Below are 17,143 nucleotides of genomic sequence, written 5' to 3' on the forward strand. Positions count from 1 at the left end.
ACATAAAACAGCTGTTCAATGTAATGAAAATGAGGTTGTGATGACAACAAACACAATGTTATAATTAAATATTAAAATACAAAATGTGAATATATTAATGAAGATAACTACTCAGAATATGAATAATTTTGTCTGAACTAAAAGATGAATTTGCATCATTATTAAATGTTGACATTTCATCACGTTAATTTCAATTGGTAACATACCTGCATGAAATGCTTTTGTAGGATTTTCTCTGTCAGACTATTGAAGATCTCATTCTGAGAGAGGTCATCCAGGTGGGGTAAAGACTTGAACCAAGGATCCAAGGAAGTGCTCTCATTCAAGAACTGTGGAAGTTTGGGATCGGAATACCTCCCTTCCATGTTGGTTGCAATAGCAGATTTAACATCCTTCACAATTTGTGAATCTGTGTCATTGTGTTTCATTGATGTGAGAATGGTGTGTTTGAGTGGCAGGATCATAGACACGGTTGGCTGCTGTTCTGAGCTCAGTAGAGATGTGACTGTTTTCAGGGGCTTCAGTACCTGGATCATATCTTCCATGACAGTCACGTCTTGATCAGAGAGTGTGATGAGCTCTTTGGCACTCTTTTTAACATCTTTCTCTGTGAGTGCTGAATAAATAGCAGCTTGTTGCTCTAAGTAGCGTGCGAGCATGTCATAGCTGGAGTTCCACCTTGTAGAAACATCTTGAACCAACTTGTGATGCGGAAGGTGGAGCATCTCTTGTTTGGCCTTTAATGCAGCTGCTGCAGTTGTGCTCTTATGAAAAAAGGTGACCACCCTCCTGACTTTGCCCAACAGACGAGAAATCTGGTTTACTCCCATTCCCTTCTGGGATGCCAGGTTCACTGTGTGCGCAAAACATCCTATATGTGGTGACAATCCAGCTGCATTTGAGGCATTGACAATGTTTTTGGCATTGTCTGTGGTTACAGGGATGGTGGTGTCTTGTCTGTCCAGTTTCCATTCTTGTACCGCTTCCTTTAATACTTCTGCCAAATTATCGCTTGTGTGTGATTCATAGATAGGGTGAGTTTGAAGGACTGGACTTTCAATCTCCCAGTTCTTATTCACGTAGTGTGCTGTGATAGTGATGTAACTTTGAGTTGCTCTTGAAGTCCAGCCATCTGTTGTTATAGCAACTAACTCTGCATTGCTTAGGCCCAGCAAAACTTTTTCTTTAGCGTCTTCATACATGCAGGGCAACACTTTGGTTGAAAGATGCGACCTGCTGGGCATACTGTAGCGTGGTTCAAGTACACTAATTAAATGTTTGAATCCAGCGTTTTCCACCGCCGAATAACCCCGGGTTTTCACTGGATGCGGTTGCGGTGCGGTTGCGGTGCGGTGCGTCTTGACTGCGTGCTCCGGACGGGTCAATTTTTTTGTCAATCCACACCGGCTCCGCACAGCTGCGGTCCGGCAGCTCCGTCGCCGCCCACTTCCCAACGTGTCTCGCGGGACCGCGCGCAGCGCGCGATCATGTGGCATTTCACAACGAGAGGTGGACTTCTTTTGATTTAACCTTTTCTTCTTCTTCTGCTATGAGATTCCATGCAGCATCCTTTTTTTGGTTGTCCTTGTAAAGTATATTAATAACGAGAGTCGGGTCAGTGCGGGTCCACTCTTTATTTCTGTCTTCCCCGTCCAGCTGCCGCTCAGTACGGCAAGCGAGACGGGCACAACAAGCAATCGCTACCCCGGGTTTTCACCGGATGCGGTTGCCGTGCGGTTGCGGTGCGGTTGCGGTGCGGTCCGGCGACGCAAGCAATTAGATTCCATTCATTCGAATGGTGCAGTTTACACCGCTTGCGGGTGCGTTGCGTGTCAACTGCGGAAGGCCTGCGGCGTGCCGCAAGCCTTCCGCAAGGATAGACCTATATTCTAGGCAGCCGGACGCGGAAGACAGAAATAAAGAGTGGACCCGCACTGACCCGACTCTCGTTATTAATATACTTTACAAGGACAACCAAAAAAAGGATGCTGCATGGAATCTCATATCTTTCTGCTTCTCTGTTGAGCAGACTTTCTGTATATGTTTGTCGTTGTGAAATGCCACATGATCGCGCGCGCGCGGTCCCGCGAGACACGTTGGGAAGTGGGCGGCGACGGAGCTGCCGGACCGCAGCTGTGCGGAGCCGGTGTGGATTGACAAAAAAATTGACCCGTCCGGAGCACGCAGTCAAGACGCACCGCACCGCAACCGCACCGCAACCGCATCCGGTGAAAACCCGGGGTTAGGCTGCAGGTCTGCCGCTATAAATAGACCTATAGCGTTCGTTATAGCTTTCGCGCGAGCTGAAGTGTGTGGAAGTTTCACTGTAAATGAGGATGAAATAGTTGGTTGGACCGTAGTTTTCCCACTTCTAGTTGAATTTGTCAAATCTAAATCTTTGTGACGCCTGCGTAAATGTCCTGCCATGTTTGTAGTGTTTCCCGTGGCCGGGTACGGTACGCGCACATAACATATCTTGCAAACTGTGGTCTTTTTGTCCACAACGCGAACGTTGTCGACATAACTCACAGGGAAACCAAAATGTTTCCAAACTGGTGACTTGAGAGAAGCGGAAGCGGCTTGAAGCTCCATTGGCGTGTCTTTGTCCGCGCTTGCCATGACTGCAGGACAAGTTAGAAAACAAGTGCCGTTAGCTAGTAGCTGCATTGGCTGCGTCTCAGTTGCTTTCATGGGAGGTGGGAGGTGGGGGTTTGTGGAGGGACAGAGGGGGCGGGCGGGGCGATCGTGTGTCCTCTCTTTTATTTCGATGCTCGAAATCGTGACGTAATTTCGATCGATTTCGAGAAAAAAACGAAATCGTGACACCCTTAATATATATATAGAGCATACAGAAGGCTATGATACAGCCTCTCAACAGCAAAGAACGGTTGCAGAAATGGTAGTTATTACACAAACGGACAGCAGGTGGCAGCAGAGTAAAGGAGATCAACTAGGGCCATGTAGAAAAAAAGCTAAATTACTTACAATTTTAAAAGGTTTGTGAAAACTGATGAAACTTAGCTCTCTTCTAATGCTAATTGCTGCAAAGTGGAAACAGATAGAAACATACTTTTTTTCCTAATGAAAGAAGAGACTTTAATCTTTCTTTTGATAGGTTCCATGTTTTTACAGCAATAGAACACAATATTCTGTGGGCCTTGCAAAGTCAGTCAAAATCCAGTAAAACAGCCGGGAGCGAATGGGATTGCTTCTGTGAAAATGGCTGGGAGTGAATAAGTTAACAACAAAAATACTTAGTTCGTATTGTTTTGCCTTTCAGGGATGGTGAAGCACATCACGGGAGGATACAAAGTGACCTACCATCCTGATGGTCCAGAAGGAGAAGCCTATGAGATTGACTTCACGCCACCATTTAGAAGAGTGAGCATGACAGGCGATCTTGAGAAGCAAATGGGAGTCAAATTTCCTCCCCCTGACAGTTACGACAGTGATGGTAAGTTTACGACTGGGTCTGAGGACAGACATTTGTGTTTTTTTGGTTATTGTTTTGATTGGCACAGTAATTATCCAGAAATGTCCTTCCCATTTTCTCTGCAGAGACACGTAAATTCTTTGATGACCTGTGCGCCCAGAAGGGAGTTGAATGTCCTCCACCAAGAACAACTGCCCGCCTACTTGACAAGGTGCTTTATTTTCTTTATTCATTAGTTAAGATTAGGGCACTTATGTTAACCACTCTTGTTATTTCTCAGCTTGTCGGAGATTTCCTGGAGGTCACCTGTATCAACCCCACATTCATCTGTGATCACCCTCAAATCATGAGCCCCTTAGCAAAATGGTGAGGGGACGGATCTCACTTCAAGTCTGTCCTAAAATGTTTAGAAATGCCCCTGCCTGACAGCTGAAATGCTCCTTTCCAATAGGCATCGATCAGAGAAAGGCCTAACGGAGCGTTTTGAGCTCTTTGTGATGAAGAAAGAAATCTGCAACGCCTACACTGAGTTGAATGACCCCATCAGACAGAGGGAGCTTTTTGAACAGCAAGCCAAGGTGTGTAATGAACTTTGTACGTACTATGGAGCGGTGCTACATTTGAAACACAAGTTGGGAACATTCAAATAAATGTGACATTGTTGTAGCTCACAACTTGCCCTGCCAATAAATCGTCAGAGAGACACAATATTATGTCCAAAGGTTGGAACCAAATGTTGCTGTTTATTACAAGACACTGCAAATCTTTCTCAGCCTGACAGAAAATGTTTACAAGACAATATTTTTCAGGCTAAGGCTGAGGGTGATGACGAGGCTATGTTCATTGATGAGACCTTCTGCACGGCTCTGGAATATGGTCTCCCACCGACAGCTGGATGGGGAATGGGCATCGACCGCCTCACCATGTTTCTCACAGACTCCAATAACATCAAGGTAACGTCTTGGATAATGTAGTGACTTGACTACTCTTATGAATGCTGGCAACTAGGGGTGTGAATTGCCAAATACCTGACGATTCGATCCGTATCACGAGTCATAGGTCACGATTTGATTCGATTAATCCCGATATGAATTTACAAGCCGATTGTTAAGATTTTTTTTAATCAAGTTAGAAAATACCATTCAGTAAACTTGTACATGTACACTATAAGATTTGTATGAAAATTTTTTATTTATTGATCTCAAACAGGTTGTAACCTTTTTCATGTTAGAACAGCATTGAAGTAAAATATTAAGGCTTAATGTTCCATTAATATTACATTATTCCATGCTTAAGGTGTGAAAGTTAGACATTTTGTTGAATTTTTTTCATCAAAAATGAATGTTAAAAAATCAATTCGGCTGCCTATTGAATCGATTCGAGAATTGCGTGCTGTAGTATCGCGATATATTGCCGAATCGATTTTTTTTTAACAGCCCTAGTGGCAACTGTTTGACTGCATAATCTGATTGAAATTGGAATGTCAACAACCGCATAACCTCTCTGATCTTAAATTAAACAATCTTCTTGATCAGATGCTGAATAGGATCATGTTTTGTGAAAAGAATCCCTAACCCGCCCCCTTTTTTTTTTCTCTCGTGTGTGTTCTTTCTTAGGAGGTGTTGCTCTTCCCAGCCATGAAGCCCGACGACAACAAAACAAATGTTCCTGCAGAGGGCACCTCTGTGTAATGTACTGACCTCTGACCCTCCCTTACTTGCAGGAGGCCAGAGAAGAATTTGTCAGTGGTCAAGCGTGAGGTCTGCCGTTTTTTTTTTGTTTTTTTTTTTAAATCATGTCAAAGGCTTGGTTGCTCAGTCATTTATGCAGGTACTCTGCATTTTTGCAAGTCTAAATGTTAAATCATAACTACCGTTTTGATATTTTCTACAATTTCTTTGATCATATTCGTTAGGTCCTACTTGATTGTCAACAAGTATACATTTTTAATCATTGTCAACCAGACGCTAATTGGTTGATCAGTGATTCACACCCCATTGATCGTCCTTTTGAAAACATAATACTTAAGAATATGCTTCAAGATTCTATTAAGTAGTCATTTGTTGCTAAATTCTGACTTGTCTGAATTTGAAATCTGGAGTTGATGCATATTCAAATTCAACTGAAGCACCTGTAATGTGTTGTCGTCACAATACTGCCATCTCTTCTTCATGTCTTGCTTATGTTTGTCATTGGCAGACTCCAAAAGTCAGTCCTCTTGTGCATCTGAATAAAGCGCTTATGAATTCGTATGTCTCTTCATTTTTAAAATACTAGTTAATTATTTACGACAATTGGTGTTTAAACCAATTGTGAGTCAGTTTTTGAAATGTGAATTTGGCAGTTCAGCTTCCTGTCATGCGAAGCAGTGGTTACATTTACTTGAATGGCGCCCTGTGCAAGATGTCCTTTTCACTTTGATACCGGTAGTACCAACCCTCACACACACTGATGTAAAGAAGAGAGGGGACTTTAAATTTTCTTTGAAAGTGCTGAATTGCAACATGTAAGAAAAGATCAAGATCAGTATAGCAATTACTAGCTAACGAATCAAATTAAGAAATTCTCTTTTATTCTGAGAAAAAAAAAATATCTGATGCAATCAAGTGCCAATTGACTACCTGATGTTTTTGGCTCTTTCGATGTAATTACATTTTCCGTCGTTCCCCAAAAACAGCTTCCTGCTGGTAAAGGGGGGGGCACCAACTTTTCTGTGTAGTTTTTTTTCTTCTTTCGATGTAAGCGTAATAATACTGCGTCTCTCTCCGTCATAATTTGGACTATTAACCACAAAATGACAAAACTGCATACCGCGTTGGCTGAGAAGCTTTGGCTTACTGTGACTATAATCTGCCTATTGCCGCTAGATGTCAGCAAATAAAAGCCCGTCCCCACCCGAGTTGATGATGCAGATGCGCGCTCCCGAGGTCAAGTGTATGTGCGCGTGCTCCCACGCACCCACACTCACTGAGTGAAGATGGCGATGAGAGTGGCGCTTCGGTGCCTCTCTGCAAACTTCCCCTCTGGACTTCCCCAGCTGTCTCCCGCAGCGGCTTTCCCGGCCACACGGCTGCTATGGACGGCGAGAACACTGAGCACCACGGCCGCCCGCGCCGAAGGTAAAACGCAATTGCGATTAAAAAAATGCAAACGGAAGTGCACGTCATATTCGGTTGGTGACCAGACACAAACTTTTTACTCGTGTTTAAGATTAGCAGCAGCCTTTTAGCTATGCTTATGTTCAACGTACAATTTGGGTTTAGTTTTTTTTTCTTTCTTCAAACTGACATGCAGCTTTCAATCAAGTGGACTGTTAATTCCAACAAATGTGTCGGATCGTGCAATATGTAGCAACTCATTAAAAATATGCCAGCGAACGTAAGTAAATGAATGTCACCGTACACATGACAAAAGTACGTTTCTGTAGACTACGGTGTTTACAGTAAATGTGCAAGAATTCTGTGTAAAAGGCATGCTGTTTCCAGGCCTTCTCACATGGGGAGAGCATCCCTGACTGCTCTCTCAGCCATGCAACATATTTCATTCTGGTTCAAGCCTGTATTTGTCTGCATGCTAAAATGGGGTGAAACACTAGCATTGTTCTACTACATTGTAGAAATACCCTAATGTTGGCCCAACCTCTGTGCAACTTGACAAGTGCACACCCCTGAACTACATACCATAATTTACCGCAACTAAAGAAACTTGTTTCAACATATGCATGTGTGCAATACTTTTGGCCAAGTAGCATTGTCACCATATGACACAGACTGAAAGTTCTAACAACCATCTTAGCAGAGACAATATGATTGATGTGACCCCCCCCCCCCCAATTGTAATGCTATGTGAAGACATTAGATTAGGATTCAAGTGTCTCTGACACAGGTGCCTTGCTTCAAGCTGTTTATTTTCACTCCGAGTTGATACTTAACGTAAACTGACTCATAAAACATAACATATATCCATTTTGTGTTCAATTAACCTCAAGAAGCACGTTATTTGTGAGTGCCAAAAAACAAACATGAAGAACATGCAAACTCCACACAGGAAGACCGACTCGCGACCTGAAAACTGTGAGGCGGATGTGCTAACCACTAGCCTGGCTACACATAAAACTAAAGGGGATTAAACATTGTGAATGTAAACACCAAAATCTTAAATCAAAACAATATAATTCTCAACTGGCTCAATGCTAACATAATATGCAAAACACTGTAGGCGGGCTAAAATTTTTTGCATAGCATAACGAGTGGAAAAACAGAGCATACGCTTATTTTATATGCGTCCTTTCTGCTATTTGGCTAAGTTGACTATTATTGGATATTTATTAGTAGTTACTTAAAGGTAATTTTGACCTCTAGTACTGCTTGGCATGGCGGCACGGTGGTGGGTGGTTAGCACGTCTGCCTCCCAGTACTGAGGACGCAATATCTAGTTCAGGCTCTGGCCCTTCTGAGTGGAGATTGCATGTTCTCCCCGTGACTGCGTGCGGGTTCTCCGGTCTCCTCCCACATTACAAAGACATGCTTGGCAGGTTAATCGGGTGCTCTGAATTGTCCCTAGTTGTGCTTGTGCGTGTGAGTATGAGTGATTGTTCGTCTCTATGTGCCCTGCAATTGGCTGGCAACCAGTTCAGGGTGTACCCCGCCTAATGCCCGAAGCCAGCTTGGATAGGCTCCAGCACCCCCTGCGACCCATGTGAGGAATAAGCGGTTAAGAAAATGGCTGGATGGATACTGCTTGGCATGTTGTGGTGCAATGTGGTACTACACTTAAGATGCACAACTCAAAATTCTGAATGGTGCAACTAATTTGGGTTTCCACTGACTGTACATATGTTTAGAAAAAAAAGCCATGAACTGATTAATTTACCCATTGATCTTTGTTCTTGCTTTGTTCTTTGCACAGCTTTAAAGTTTACAGATAAGCACGAGTGGGTGCGAGTAGAAGGTGACATTGGCACCGTCGGTATCAGCAATTATGCTCAGGTAAGCCTTTGTCTTTGCCCCTTCGCTAATCATTCATTTATGATCGCTTGTGACACATTTGGTCCACAGGTTTGATGATGATTGGTGCGTGGTGGGCTCAGAAGCTGCAGCGCAGTGTCGTTTATACCCTTGTACTTTGCCCTCACCTACAGTAACTTCACTTTTTTTTTTTTTTTTTTTTTTTTTTAATGAATATTGCCGCAGGTCCCTTTATGTTGAAACTCTATGCTACGATCCTGTGGTGGACTAATGCTCAGTGGTTTATATTATAATGTAATAATATTTGTCTTATTGAAATTGACAGTGGCACATTGTTAGCGTAATAGTCATTTCTAAATGTTTTCAGAAGAGTTCAGTTGCCTCGTTTTGGATTACTGTCACCTGATAAAAGTGTCATTTGTATCTCAAGGTACCACTGCACAAGAAGCTAGGCTAGCTGTTAGCTTGTTAGCAGCCCCTTATGATGGATGAAAACGGATGGCTCAATCTGTGTAATTTTTACTCCATGAACATAGTATCAATCTGAATACCGTGTTTAGACTTGTGTTTGCACAGACAAAATGTGACATCATTAATAGCAAGTTTAATATGGCGCCGCACAGTCACAACAGCGCAGTTCACGTGCTTTAATCGGATTTATTCATTTTTAGTCATGTGTTGACAACTAGGGATTATGAATGTCGTGTTTTGTCAGATGGCAGCCAATATTATGGATCACATTTCTCTGGTGATTCCTTTGCTTGTAAAGTATTTTTATTATTATTATTATTTTTTAATAGGGCAACTGATTGTGATTAATCAATTAAGTAACAGTGTGTAATCTTTAGCCCCATCTAGTGGTGAACTAATAATTCATTTAATTTAAAAACTCTATTGATTTAAATATATGTTAATATAAAAATAATTCAGGCTCCTGTCGCTTGTCACCTTCTGCTTTACTCTTGCAAGCTTTAGCTTTATTTACTGTACTGTAGTTGTATTTTTTTTTTTTTTTTTTTTTTTTAGGAAGCTTTAGGTGACGTGGTGTACTGCGGACTCCCCGAAGTCGGCCAAAGCTTCACGCAAATGGGTACGACTGGCCCACGTGTTCCACTTGTGCAAAAGTGTGCCACAAGCGATAAGGCGTGTGTCTCCATGTTTGCGTTTGCAGATGAGTTTGGCACCTTAGAAAGCGTGAAGGCCGCTAGCGAGCTTTACTCGCCGCTGACGGGCGAAGTGAAGGAAATCAACACCGAGCTGGGTGAAAATCCCGGACTGGTGAATAAAGCCTGCTACACAGACGGTGAGAATGCGCGACACAAAAACTAGTACTCCGCCCTCGAACTTGACCTTGACCTCTCCCTTTGTCAGGTTGGCTCATCAAGATGACAATCGAAAGGCCGGAAGAGCTGCAAGACCTCATGGATCAAGCTGCTTATGATAATTTTATCAAATCACTGGAATAGTAAAACATTCAACTCGCTATGCTACTTTTGTACTTCAGTAACGTCCCCCATCCTCTGTGCTATTTATTGTCATACTGAAAAAGTGCCATACGAAACATTTTAGTCTGGTGCTCTTGATTTGCAATGTGCACAAATGAGATGGAAAACTGGACAGTGACTGTAAATGCTGTCAACTTCATGAAATAAAACCTTTCATTTTCCTTTGAGGAGAAAAGCACGCATGTGTTCAAGTTTATTTTCACCTACTCGAACATCAAGTAATGATTGTCACAGTGAAACCGCTTTAATAAACCGCTTTAAAGAAAAGATGCTAACAGGTCAAGCATATTGTTTTTGCTGAGGAGGGTGTGACCCAGGTGCTTGTTGCTTATTAAGTCCATGCACCCTGACCTTTGCCCTCTTAGGTCCCGATAGAAAGAGCGAGCAGAGGTCACTTGATTAATGATTAATGAGGCAGCGCTTTTAAAATCACTGATTGACACGACAAATGGTCACTCTTGCACGTTCTGGTCTTAAATGGGGAGAGCAGAAATTTATCAGAACGGGTTTCTTTTATCAGCAGTATGCCATTGATGGTGGCATTTGAGGCTGCAGTCCCCTCTTCTACGACAATTTAATTGATAGCTATGTAATCATTTTAATAACTTTTAACATATCCCCCAATCTTTTGAATATCGGCCTCTCATTTCCAATATGTGTTCTCCATCAAGACGACATTATGTTTGTGTGTTTTCAAAATAAGTAATTGTAACTTGTAAGCATCTGGTTATACTTTGGAAACAACACACACAGAAGTCTTTACGGATACAATGTGAGCGAGAGCGATTCAATTTGTCACCCAAATAAAAGTCTACATCTAGTGGCCAAACAGTGGAAATACATTCAAAGTGCAACGCATGGCCACGTGTTCTGTAACGAAAGGCTCAAGTCAATGTGTATTTATTATTTTAATACTTGCGCACGCGTATCCAAACAATCGTAGATTATTACCATCTGGACGCTATATACACTCTTTGTTGACATACTGCCCGATGATTGGCTGGTTGATGCGTATCCCACAATCCACCAGCACGCTTCTTCCTTTTTCCTTTCGGCCATTTTCCTCCCTAGTAGGTATGAAAAATATTCTCTACAGATTTTAGTGGAATCCCGTTCAATCCATTATATAAACGTACTGTTTGTAAGTTAAATGTCTCTCACCCAGTAATACGTTTTGTCATCTTTGAATTTAGGTGAATATTGACAACGATATTTCCGTTGAAGTTTATAAAAGTGGCTGTTTTCGTCGCGATGTCCACTAGCAGTAAGCGTGACTGCTAGTGTTGCTGGTCACATATTTCAAATAAAGGCGTTGATTTGTTCATAAATGAACGAGCGTATGAACTAGCAAAAGCATACGAGGCTGACATTTCCTACCATGCTCTTTGTTAAAGTAGTGTATCAAACTTGTGAGCTTCCAATCGACCCGCCGCTAGACCTGGCTAACTTGCTATCTGTCAGCATTTGCTCGGTACAGATGCATGGTGGTGCAGTACCGGCATGGACGTATTCTCATGGCCGCTGTTTTTCAGGGAAGTAGGCAGCCATGGCCCCCAGCCGGAATGGAATGATTCTAAACCCACACTTCCACAAAGACTGGCAGAAAAGAGTTCGCACTTGGTTCAATCAGCCAGCTAGGAAGCTCCGCAGGTGAGTGGATGTTGTCAACGGTAGGGGGCTATGTTGAGGTGTCATATTTAGGGCCCGAGCAGCGGCGGCAGCGGTGCCGCTGCGAGGCCCTATTGTTTTTCAAGGAATTCTTATTATTTTTCTTTGTTATTATTCTTTTCCCGCAAACAATCACATTTTTGAGACACTAAACGTGAACGAAAACTCACCAAACTTTACACACACTTCAGGCCTGGCGAAAAATTTGATATTTTAAAGTCGCCATACGTGATAACAGATAAATGGCTCCATAGCGCCACCTACATAGGTTTAACGGATCCTTGTCCCGCTACGATTGTCCTATGGCTACGAAAATTGTGTGGCACCTGTAGCACATCCAGATGAACAAAAACCTCTTTGATTTGTGTACCCTAAAATAGACAGGAAGTGAGGTATGAGTATTTAAATGTCCAATTTTGGCCCATTTTTGCACATTTACAGGGGTCATTCTTTTGCCCACTTCTACACGGTTAACCCGATTGACTTCAAACTTGGGATGTACCATCTCAACACCTGGGACAACATCATGGTAAAAAATCTAAAATTTTTGACATACTGTATGACGGGGGCGAGGCATCAAATTTAGAGTTTCAAAACTCTTACTAAACGTAGTATTGCCGGTTGTACGTTTAACCTAGAGCTACGAAAATTGGTACACATATGTAACAGGCTATGACCTACAAAAAACTCTTTTTGAACCATATGCTAAACCTAAAAGGAAGTCCCACATTTTGATTTATTTTGGAATGTGTTGCCACATTTTGAGCTAAAAAAAACTCCTCTTTAACAAAGCATACCCGGCTGTACGTTTCACCTAGAGTTACCAAAATTTGTAGAGGTATATAACAGCCCTCGAGGTACAAAAAACGTTTTTTGAACCATATGCTAAACCTAACAGGACGTCCGCCATTTTGATTTACTTTGGAATGTGTTGCCATTTTTTTTGGCCATTTCATAGGGGTCATATTTTAACGAACTCCTCCTACAGAGTTTATCCGATCATCTTCAAACTTGGTGTGATTCATCTTAAGATGTTGAAGATGAAAAGTTATTGAAAGTTTTTTATTTCGTCACACGCTGTTGTCGTGGCATGCACTTTTTGCAAAGGAAAAAAATCCTTCTTAATGAAGCATTCCCAGTTGTACGAAGCAGCTAGAGCGACGAAAAATTGTAGACATATGTAACAGCCCAGGATGTACAAAAAAAGTCTCTTCGTGCCATGTGCTAAACCCAACGGGAAGTCCCCCAGGGGCCGGGCATCACATTTTGAGCTAAAAAACTCCTCTTTAACGAAGCATTCCTGGTTGTACGTTTCACCAAGCGCTATGATAATTTGCAGGCATACATAAGAGCCCACGATGTACAAAAAAAAAGGTCTCTTGGAACCATGTGTTAAACCAAACAGGAAGTCCGCCATTTTGATTTATGATGGGATTTGTTGCCATTTTTGTGGCCTTTTTCAGGGGTCATATTTTAACGAACCCCTCCTACAAAATTTATCCGACTGTCTTCAAACTTGGTGTGTTTCATCTTAAGATGTTTAAGATGCAAAGTAATTGAAAGTTTTTTTATTTTGTCACACGCTGTTGCCATAGCAATGCATTGTTTGCCAAGTGCTGCTTTTTTTTTTTTTTTTTTTTTTATACATGTGTGAAAACTCATGAAACTTTGCAAACACATCAGACTTGTCATGAACATGAATTTTTAGAGATTTATTGTGCAATTTGCAATAAATAGCGCCCTCTAGACATTTTTATGAAGCATTTCCGATTGTATGATTATGCTAGATTTGTGAAAATTAGGATAGACCCCTATCAGCCTAAGACCTACAAAAAAGTATTATGGGAGCCATTTGCCAACCCAAAGAGGAAGTCCGCTATTTTGATTTTATTTTGGGAATTATACATCATTTTTGGCCTTTTTCATTAAACTTTGCACAGACAAGTCATGGAAAAAACTAACATTTTAAATGGTCCTTGTTCCATGTAACAGTACCCCAACGTGCCAGTACCCTGACGTGCAAGTAACCCAACGTTGTGCTCAATAGCGCCCTCTATGCATTTTTATGGAGCATTTCCAATTGTATGATTCAAGCGATACACAACTAAAGATGACTTGACCTAGATTTGTGAAAACTGGGAGGCATACCTATTAGCTTAAGACCTACAAAAAGTATTCTGTAGCCGTATGCTAAACCTAAAAGGAAGTCCGCCATTTTGAATTTATTTTGGGAATTGCACACCATCTTTGGCCTTTTGATAAAACTTTGCAAACACAAGGCTTGTAAAAAACATTTTAGATGGTCCTTGTCCTATTTGACAGTACCCCAACGTGCAAGTAAACCAAAGTGGCCCGGGTTGCGAGGGCCCTTTTATAGCTGCTCGCAGCTCTAGTTGGGAAGTGAGTTTGAATGCATGCTACATGGAGCCAACGGTAGTGAGCTATGTTGAGGTGTCATATTTGGGAAGTGAGTTTGAATGCATGCTACATGGAGCTAGATGATATTGGGAACACATTAGGAGAATACTGGCGTTTCAAAATGTTTTTTTTCACTGCATAAAAACTTTGACATTGCAAGAGTCTATCCCACATATAGAAAATACTATGCAATGAAAACCTGGTGGGCCGTCAGCCTAATTTAACGCTGGGGGAAAGTCTGTATCGGATCATTAGTATTGGATTGGCATTGCTATTCACTTGGTCTCTATCCACTGCAAGCACTATTTGTATACATTGTGAATGTCGATGTAGCAATGTATTTCTGGGCCGGGTAATTGCAGCTATGTATGGTTTATGGTTTATGTGAGTTTAACCAATAGTTGTCTTTGTCAGGCGAAAGGCCCGCCATGCTAAGGCCCGTCGCATTGCTCCCCGTCCTGTCGCCGGGCCACTGAGGCCACAGGTCAGATGTCCCACGATAAGATACCACACTAAAGTCCGTGCTGGACGTGGTTTCACCCTAGAGGAGCTCAAGGTAATTCACAAGGATTTTGCCTCTTAACACATCTTGCACCAGATAACCAGTTTTTGAGACAAAAAAATGTCTTATTAAAGTGCACAGTGTTTGCAATAATGCCCAATGGATCAGTTTTGTTTGTCAAAATGTACACAAGTGTCATGTATGCACATTCGAAATTAACAAAAAGAGTCAAGGTGTTACTTACTCCCTGCACTCTGCTGTCAGTAGACCAACATGTTGCTGGCATCGGGCTGAATTCTTGTACCTCCAAAATAGTAACTATTAAGAACCCCCCCCAAAAAAAGGCATGTTTGTTTTACCATTAACAAATGTATCAAAGAGAAAGCCATTTTAAATAATTTGTTCCACAGGGGGAAATGGAAAGGAAGGAATGGAAATTTTCTTGGTTCATTCTGGATGTGTACACCATGTTTAAATCGTTGAACAGAAATGAGACTATTTAAGTGCGTGTATAAAGCCGCAGGTTTATCATTTTATTTAAAAAAAATTGCATTTAAATCTTTTTTTAACAGTCAGATGATGACAATCTCTGGAATCTCTGTATTTACTTGATGAATGCATGGAACCCTTCTTTCTGATGACTGTTTCTATCAAAATAAGCCCCCCCAGATTAAATGAGTGTCCACATAACCGATTCGAATCATTCTGAATGTGCTTGCTCCACATTGTAGGCTGCCGGCATCCACAAGAAGACAGCCCGCACCATTGGAATCTCTGTGGACCCTCGTCGCCGTAACAGGTCCACCGAGTCTCTTCAGGCCAACGTGCAGCGCCTCAAGGAGTACCGCTCCAAACTTATCCTGTTCCCCAGGAAGGCATCTGCTCCTAAGAAGGGAGACAGCACTGTAAGTTCCTCATGTGGCGTCATGTTGATTTTCCTGACAACAGTGCTGAACCAGTATTTTTTTTTAAACTGTACAAGTAACTTTAATATAGTTGGCATCGATAACCCGGAACAGAGTGGAACCGGGACTAACATTGCGTGCTAAGTTTCCAAAAAATGAGCACCAAACAACAAACTCTGGTGCTCATTTGAGAACTGCGCCAACATTTTTATGTGCACCCCTGAGGATGCTGATGCATTGTATTTTTTTAGGTTCTCAAAAAAAAGCCATCTTGAGAAAATTTCAAGTTAATGGGTTGGATAGTAGTAATGTACTGGCTAAAAAAAATGTATACAGTCTTCCCTCGCTATAACGCGGTTCACTTTTCGCGGTCTCGCTGTATCGCAGATTTTTTTTTAAGTGCAATTTTGCATATTTGTTTGCAGTAATATACCCATTTTATAAAATTTATGAAGTTTTTAACATTATCAATGTTGGAACAAGAGAGAAATATGAGAACATGTAAATGCCTCAATGAGAAAAGTGTCTAAATTGTGTGGTAGGGGATTTTAGAGCCTTAAAACATTTATAAGAATTGTAAAACATAAAGCTAACTACTTCGCGGATTTCATTTATTGCGGGTATTTTTTGGAACCTAACCCCAGCGGAAAACGAGGGAACACTGTATATATTTTGAGAAATTCATCGTAAAGTTCATAATTGGTAAAAAGGTTAGAATAGTTTCACCCCCCCCATACACGCACACACACACACACACACACACACACACACACACACAATAACTGGTTAGCTAGCCCCCCTCATGTAAACCATGCAAACATTTTTTTCAAGCACTAATATTTTTGTGTGTTCAGGAGGAGGAACTGAAGATGGCCACCCAGCTCAAAGGACCAGTGATGCCCATCAAAAATGTGAGTTGCAAGCATCTGTTATTCTATTTAGACCCTGTAAAATGAGAATGCAAAAAGCATGTTCATCCTTTATTTACATTGTAGCAGTCAGATGACGACAATTTCTCCGGAATCTCTGTATTTCATTGATGATACTTTTGAACCCCTTTTTCTGATGACTGCTTTTAGAGTGGGAGAAAAGTTTTAGCTTGAATATGACTATTAAGCTCATTAACTGGATTATCCAGGTGTTGATTTTTATTTTTTATTTTTTTATTTTTTTTGTCCTTCCAGGTACACAAGAAGGAGAAGGCCCGAATCATCTCGGAAGATGAAAAGAACTTCAAGGCTTTTGCGAGCTTGCGCATGGCCCGCGCTCATGCCCGTCTTTTTGGCATCCGTGCCAAGAGAGCTAAAGAGGCTGCTGAGCAGGATGTGGAGAAGAAAAAGTAAAAGTTATTTTGAAACTTTGCAAAATAAAGTGTTGGAAAAGTTGAACCAGAGACTGTTGTCATTGAGGTTTTTCCTGATGCCAGGTATTTTTCAAGGTCTTGGGGAAACCATGTCATTGAATGCAGCACTCTTTTCTGTACACAGTTGATTGCACAACATCAGTCAAAGTTGCTGTGGACAAAAGTACTCTAAAACGCCACAATTTGGAAAATAAATTACAAAAGTGGAGTTAAATAGCTGAGCAAGAAAATGTGTATTATTTGCAACACGTGTTTTATGCCAATAGATGGCGTAAGAGTGACAGTGCTCCATGCATCAAGGTGCACAGTACGGTAACGCGTAAGGAACTGAAAGTGTCAGGCCACAACAGCAAAGACAAGTACTGAACGACAAGGTAGAAGA

At 41.6% G+C, this 17,143-nt stretch overlaps 3 protein-coding genes and 2 non-coding genes across 9 annotated transcripts in view; all 5 read left to right on the top strand.

Annotated features, from left to right (window-relative positions):
* kars1 (lysyl-tRNA synthetase 1) overlaps positions 1–5,681 on the top strand; it is a 15,167-nt gene extending 9,486 nt beyond the window's left edge. For all 3 annotated transcript variants that reach the window (XM_077518476.1, XM_077518474.1, XM_077518475.1), the window contains 6 exons: positions 3,281–3,454; positions 3,559–3,644; positions 3,714–3,799; positions 3,885–4,011; positions 4,243–4,386; positions 5,050–5,681. In XM_077518476.1, coding sequence (XP_077374602.1) covers positions 3,281–3,454; positions 3,559–3,644; positions 3,714–3,799; positions 3,885–4,011; positions 4,243–4,386; positions 5,050–5,124 — 692 coding nt within the window. In that variant the 3' untranslated portion in view covers positions 5,125–5,681. The remainder of the gene's footprint in view (positions 1–3,280; positions 3,455–3,558; positions 3,645–3,713; positions 3,800–3,884; positions 4,012–4,242; positions 4,387–5,049) is intronic.
* A 646-nt stretch (positions 5,682–6,327) lies between these two features.
* On the top strand, positions 6,328–10,083 carry gcshb (glycine cleavage system protein H (aminomethyl carrier), b). The gene is made up of 5 exons (XM_077518477.1): positions 6,328–6,552; positions 8,342–8,421; positions 9,427–9,490; positions 9,572–9,703; positions 9,772–10,083. Exons 1-5 carry the CDS (start codon positions 6,411–6,413, stop codon positions 9,864–9,866), a joined length of 513 nt encoding a protein of 170 aa, XP_077374603.1. The 5' UTR covers positions 6,328–6,410; the 3' UTR covers positions 9,867–10,083.
* Positions 10,084–10,850: 767 nt separating this feature from the next.
* On the top strand, positions 10,851–16,786 carry rpl13 (ribosomal protein L13). 3 transcript variants are annotated; one of them, XM_077518966.1, is made up of 6 exons: positions 10,851–10,979; positions 11,438–11,555; positions 14,406–14,547; positions 15,225–15,398; positions 16,253–16,309; positions 16,583–16,786. In XM_077518966.1, exons 2-6 carry the CDS (start codon positions 11,452–11,454, stop codon positions 16,739–16,741), a joined length of 636 nt encoding a protein of 211 aa, XP_077375092.1. In that variant the 5' UTR covers positions 10,851–10,979; positions 11,438–11,451; the 3' UTR covers positions 16,742–16,786. The 3 variants fall into 3 exon arrangements, with proteins under 3 accessions (XP_077375092.1, XP_077375093.1, XP_077375094.1); XM_077518967.1 differs by having other exon boundaries at positions 10,964–11,098; XM_077518968.1 differs by lacking the exon at positions 10,851–10,979 and adding an exon at positions 11,024–11,046.
* Positions 15,071–15,145, top strand: LOC144018237 (small nucleolar RNA MBII-202). The gene has a single exon (XR_013283377.1). It is a non-coding gene; the product is annotated as a small nucleolar RNA MBII-202 (small nucleolar RNA).
* On the top strand, positions 16,404–16,482 carry LOC144018236 (small nucleolar RNA MBII-202). Its single transcript, XR_013283376.1, has one exon. It is a non-coding gene; the product is annotated as a small nucleolar RNA MBII-202 (small nucleolar RNA).
* Positions 16,787–17,143: the final 357 nt, after the last annotated feature.

This window comes from Festucalex cinctus, chromosome 4, assembly GCF_051991245.1.
Source record: "Festucalex cinctus isolate MCC-2025b chromosome 4, RoL_Fcin_1.0, whole genome shotgun sequence".
NCBI classification, from domain to species: domain Eukaryota; kingdom Metazoa; phylum Chordata; class Actinopteri; order Syngnathiformes; family Syngnathidae; genus Festucalex; species Festucalex cinctus.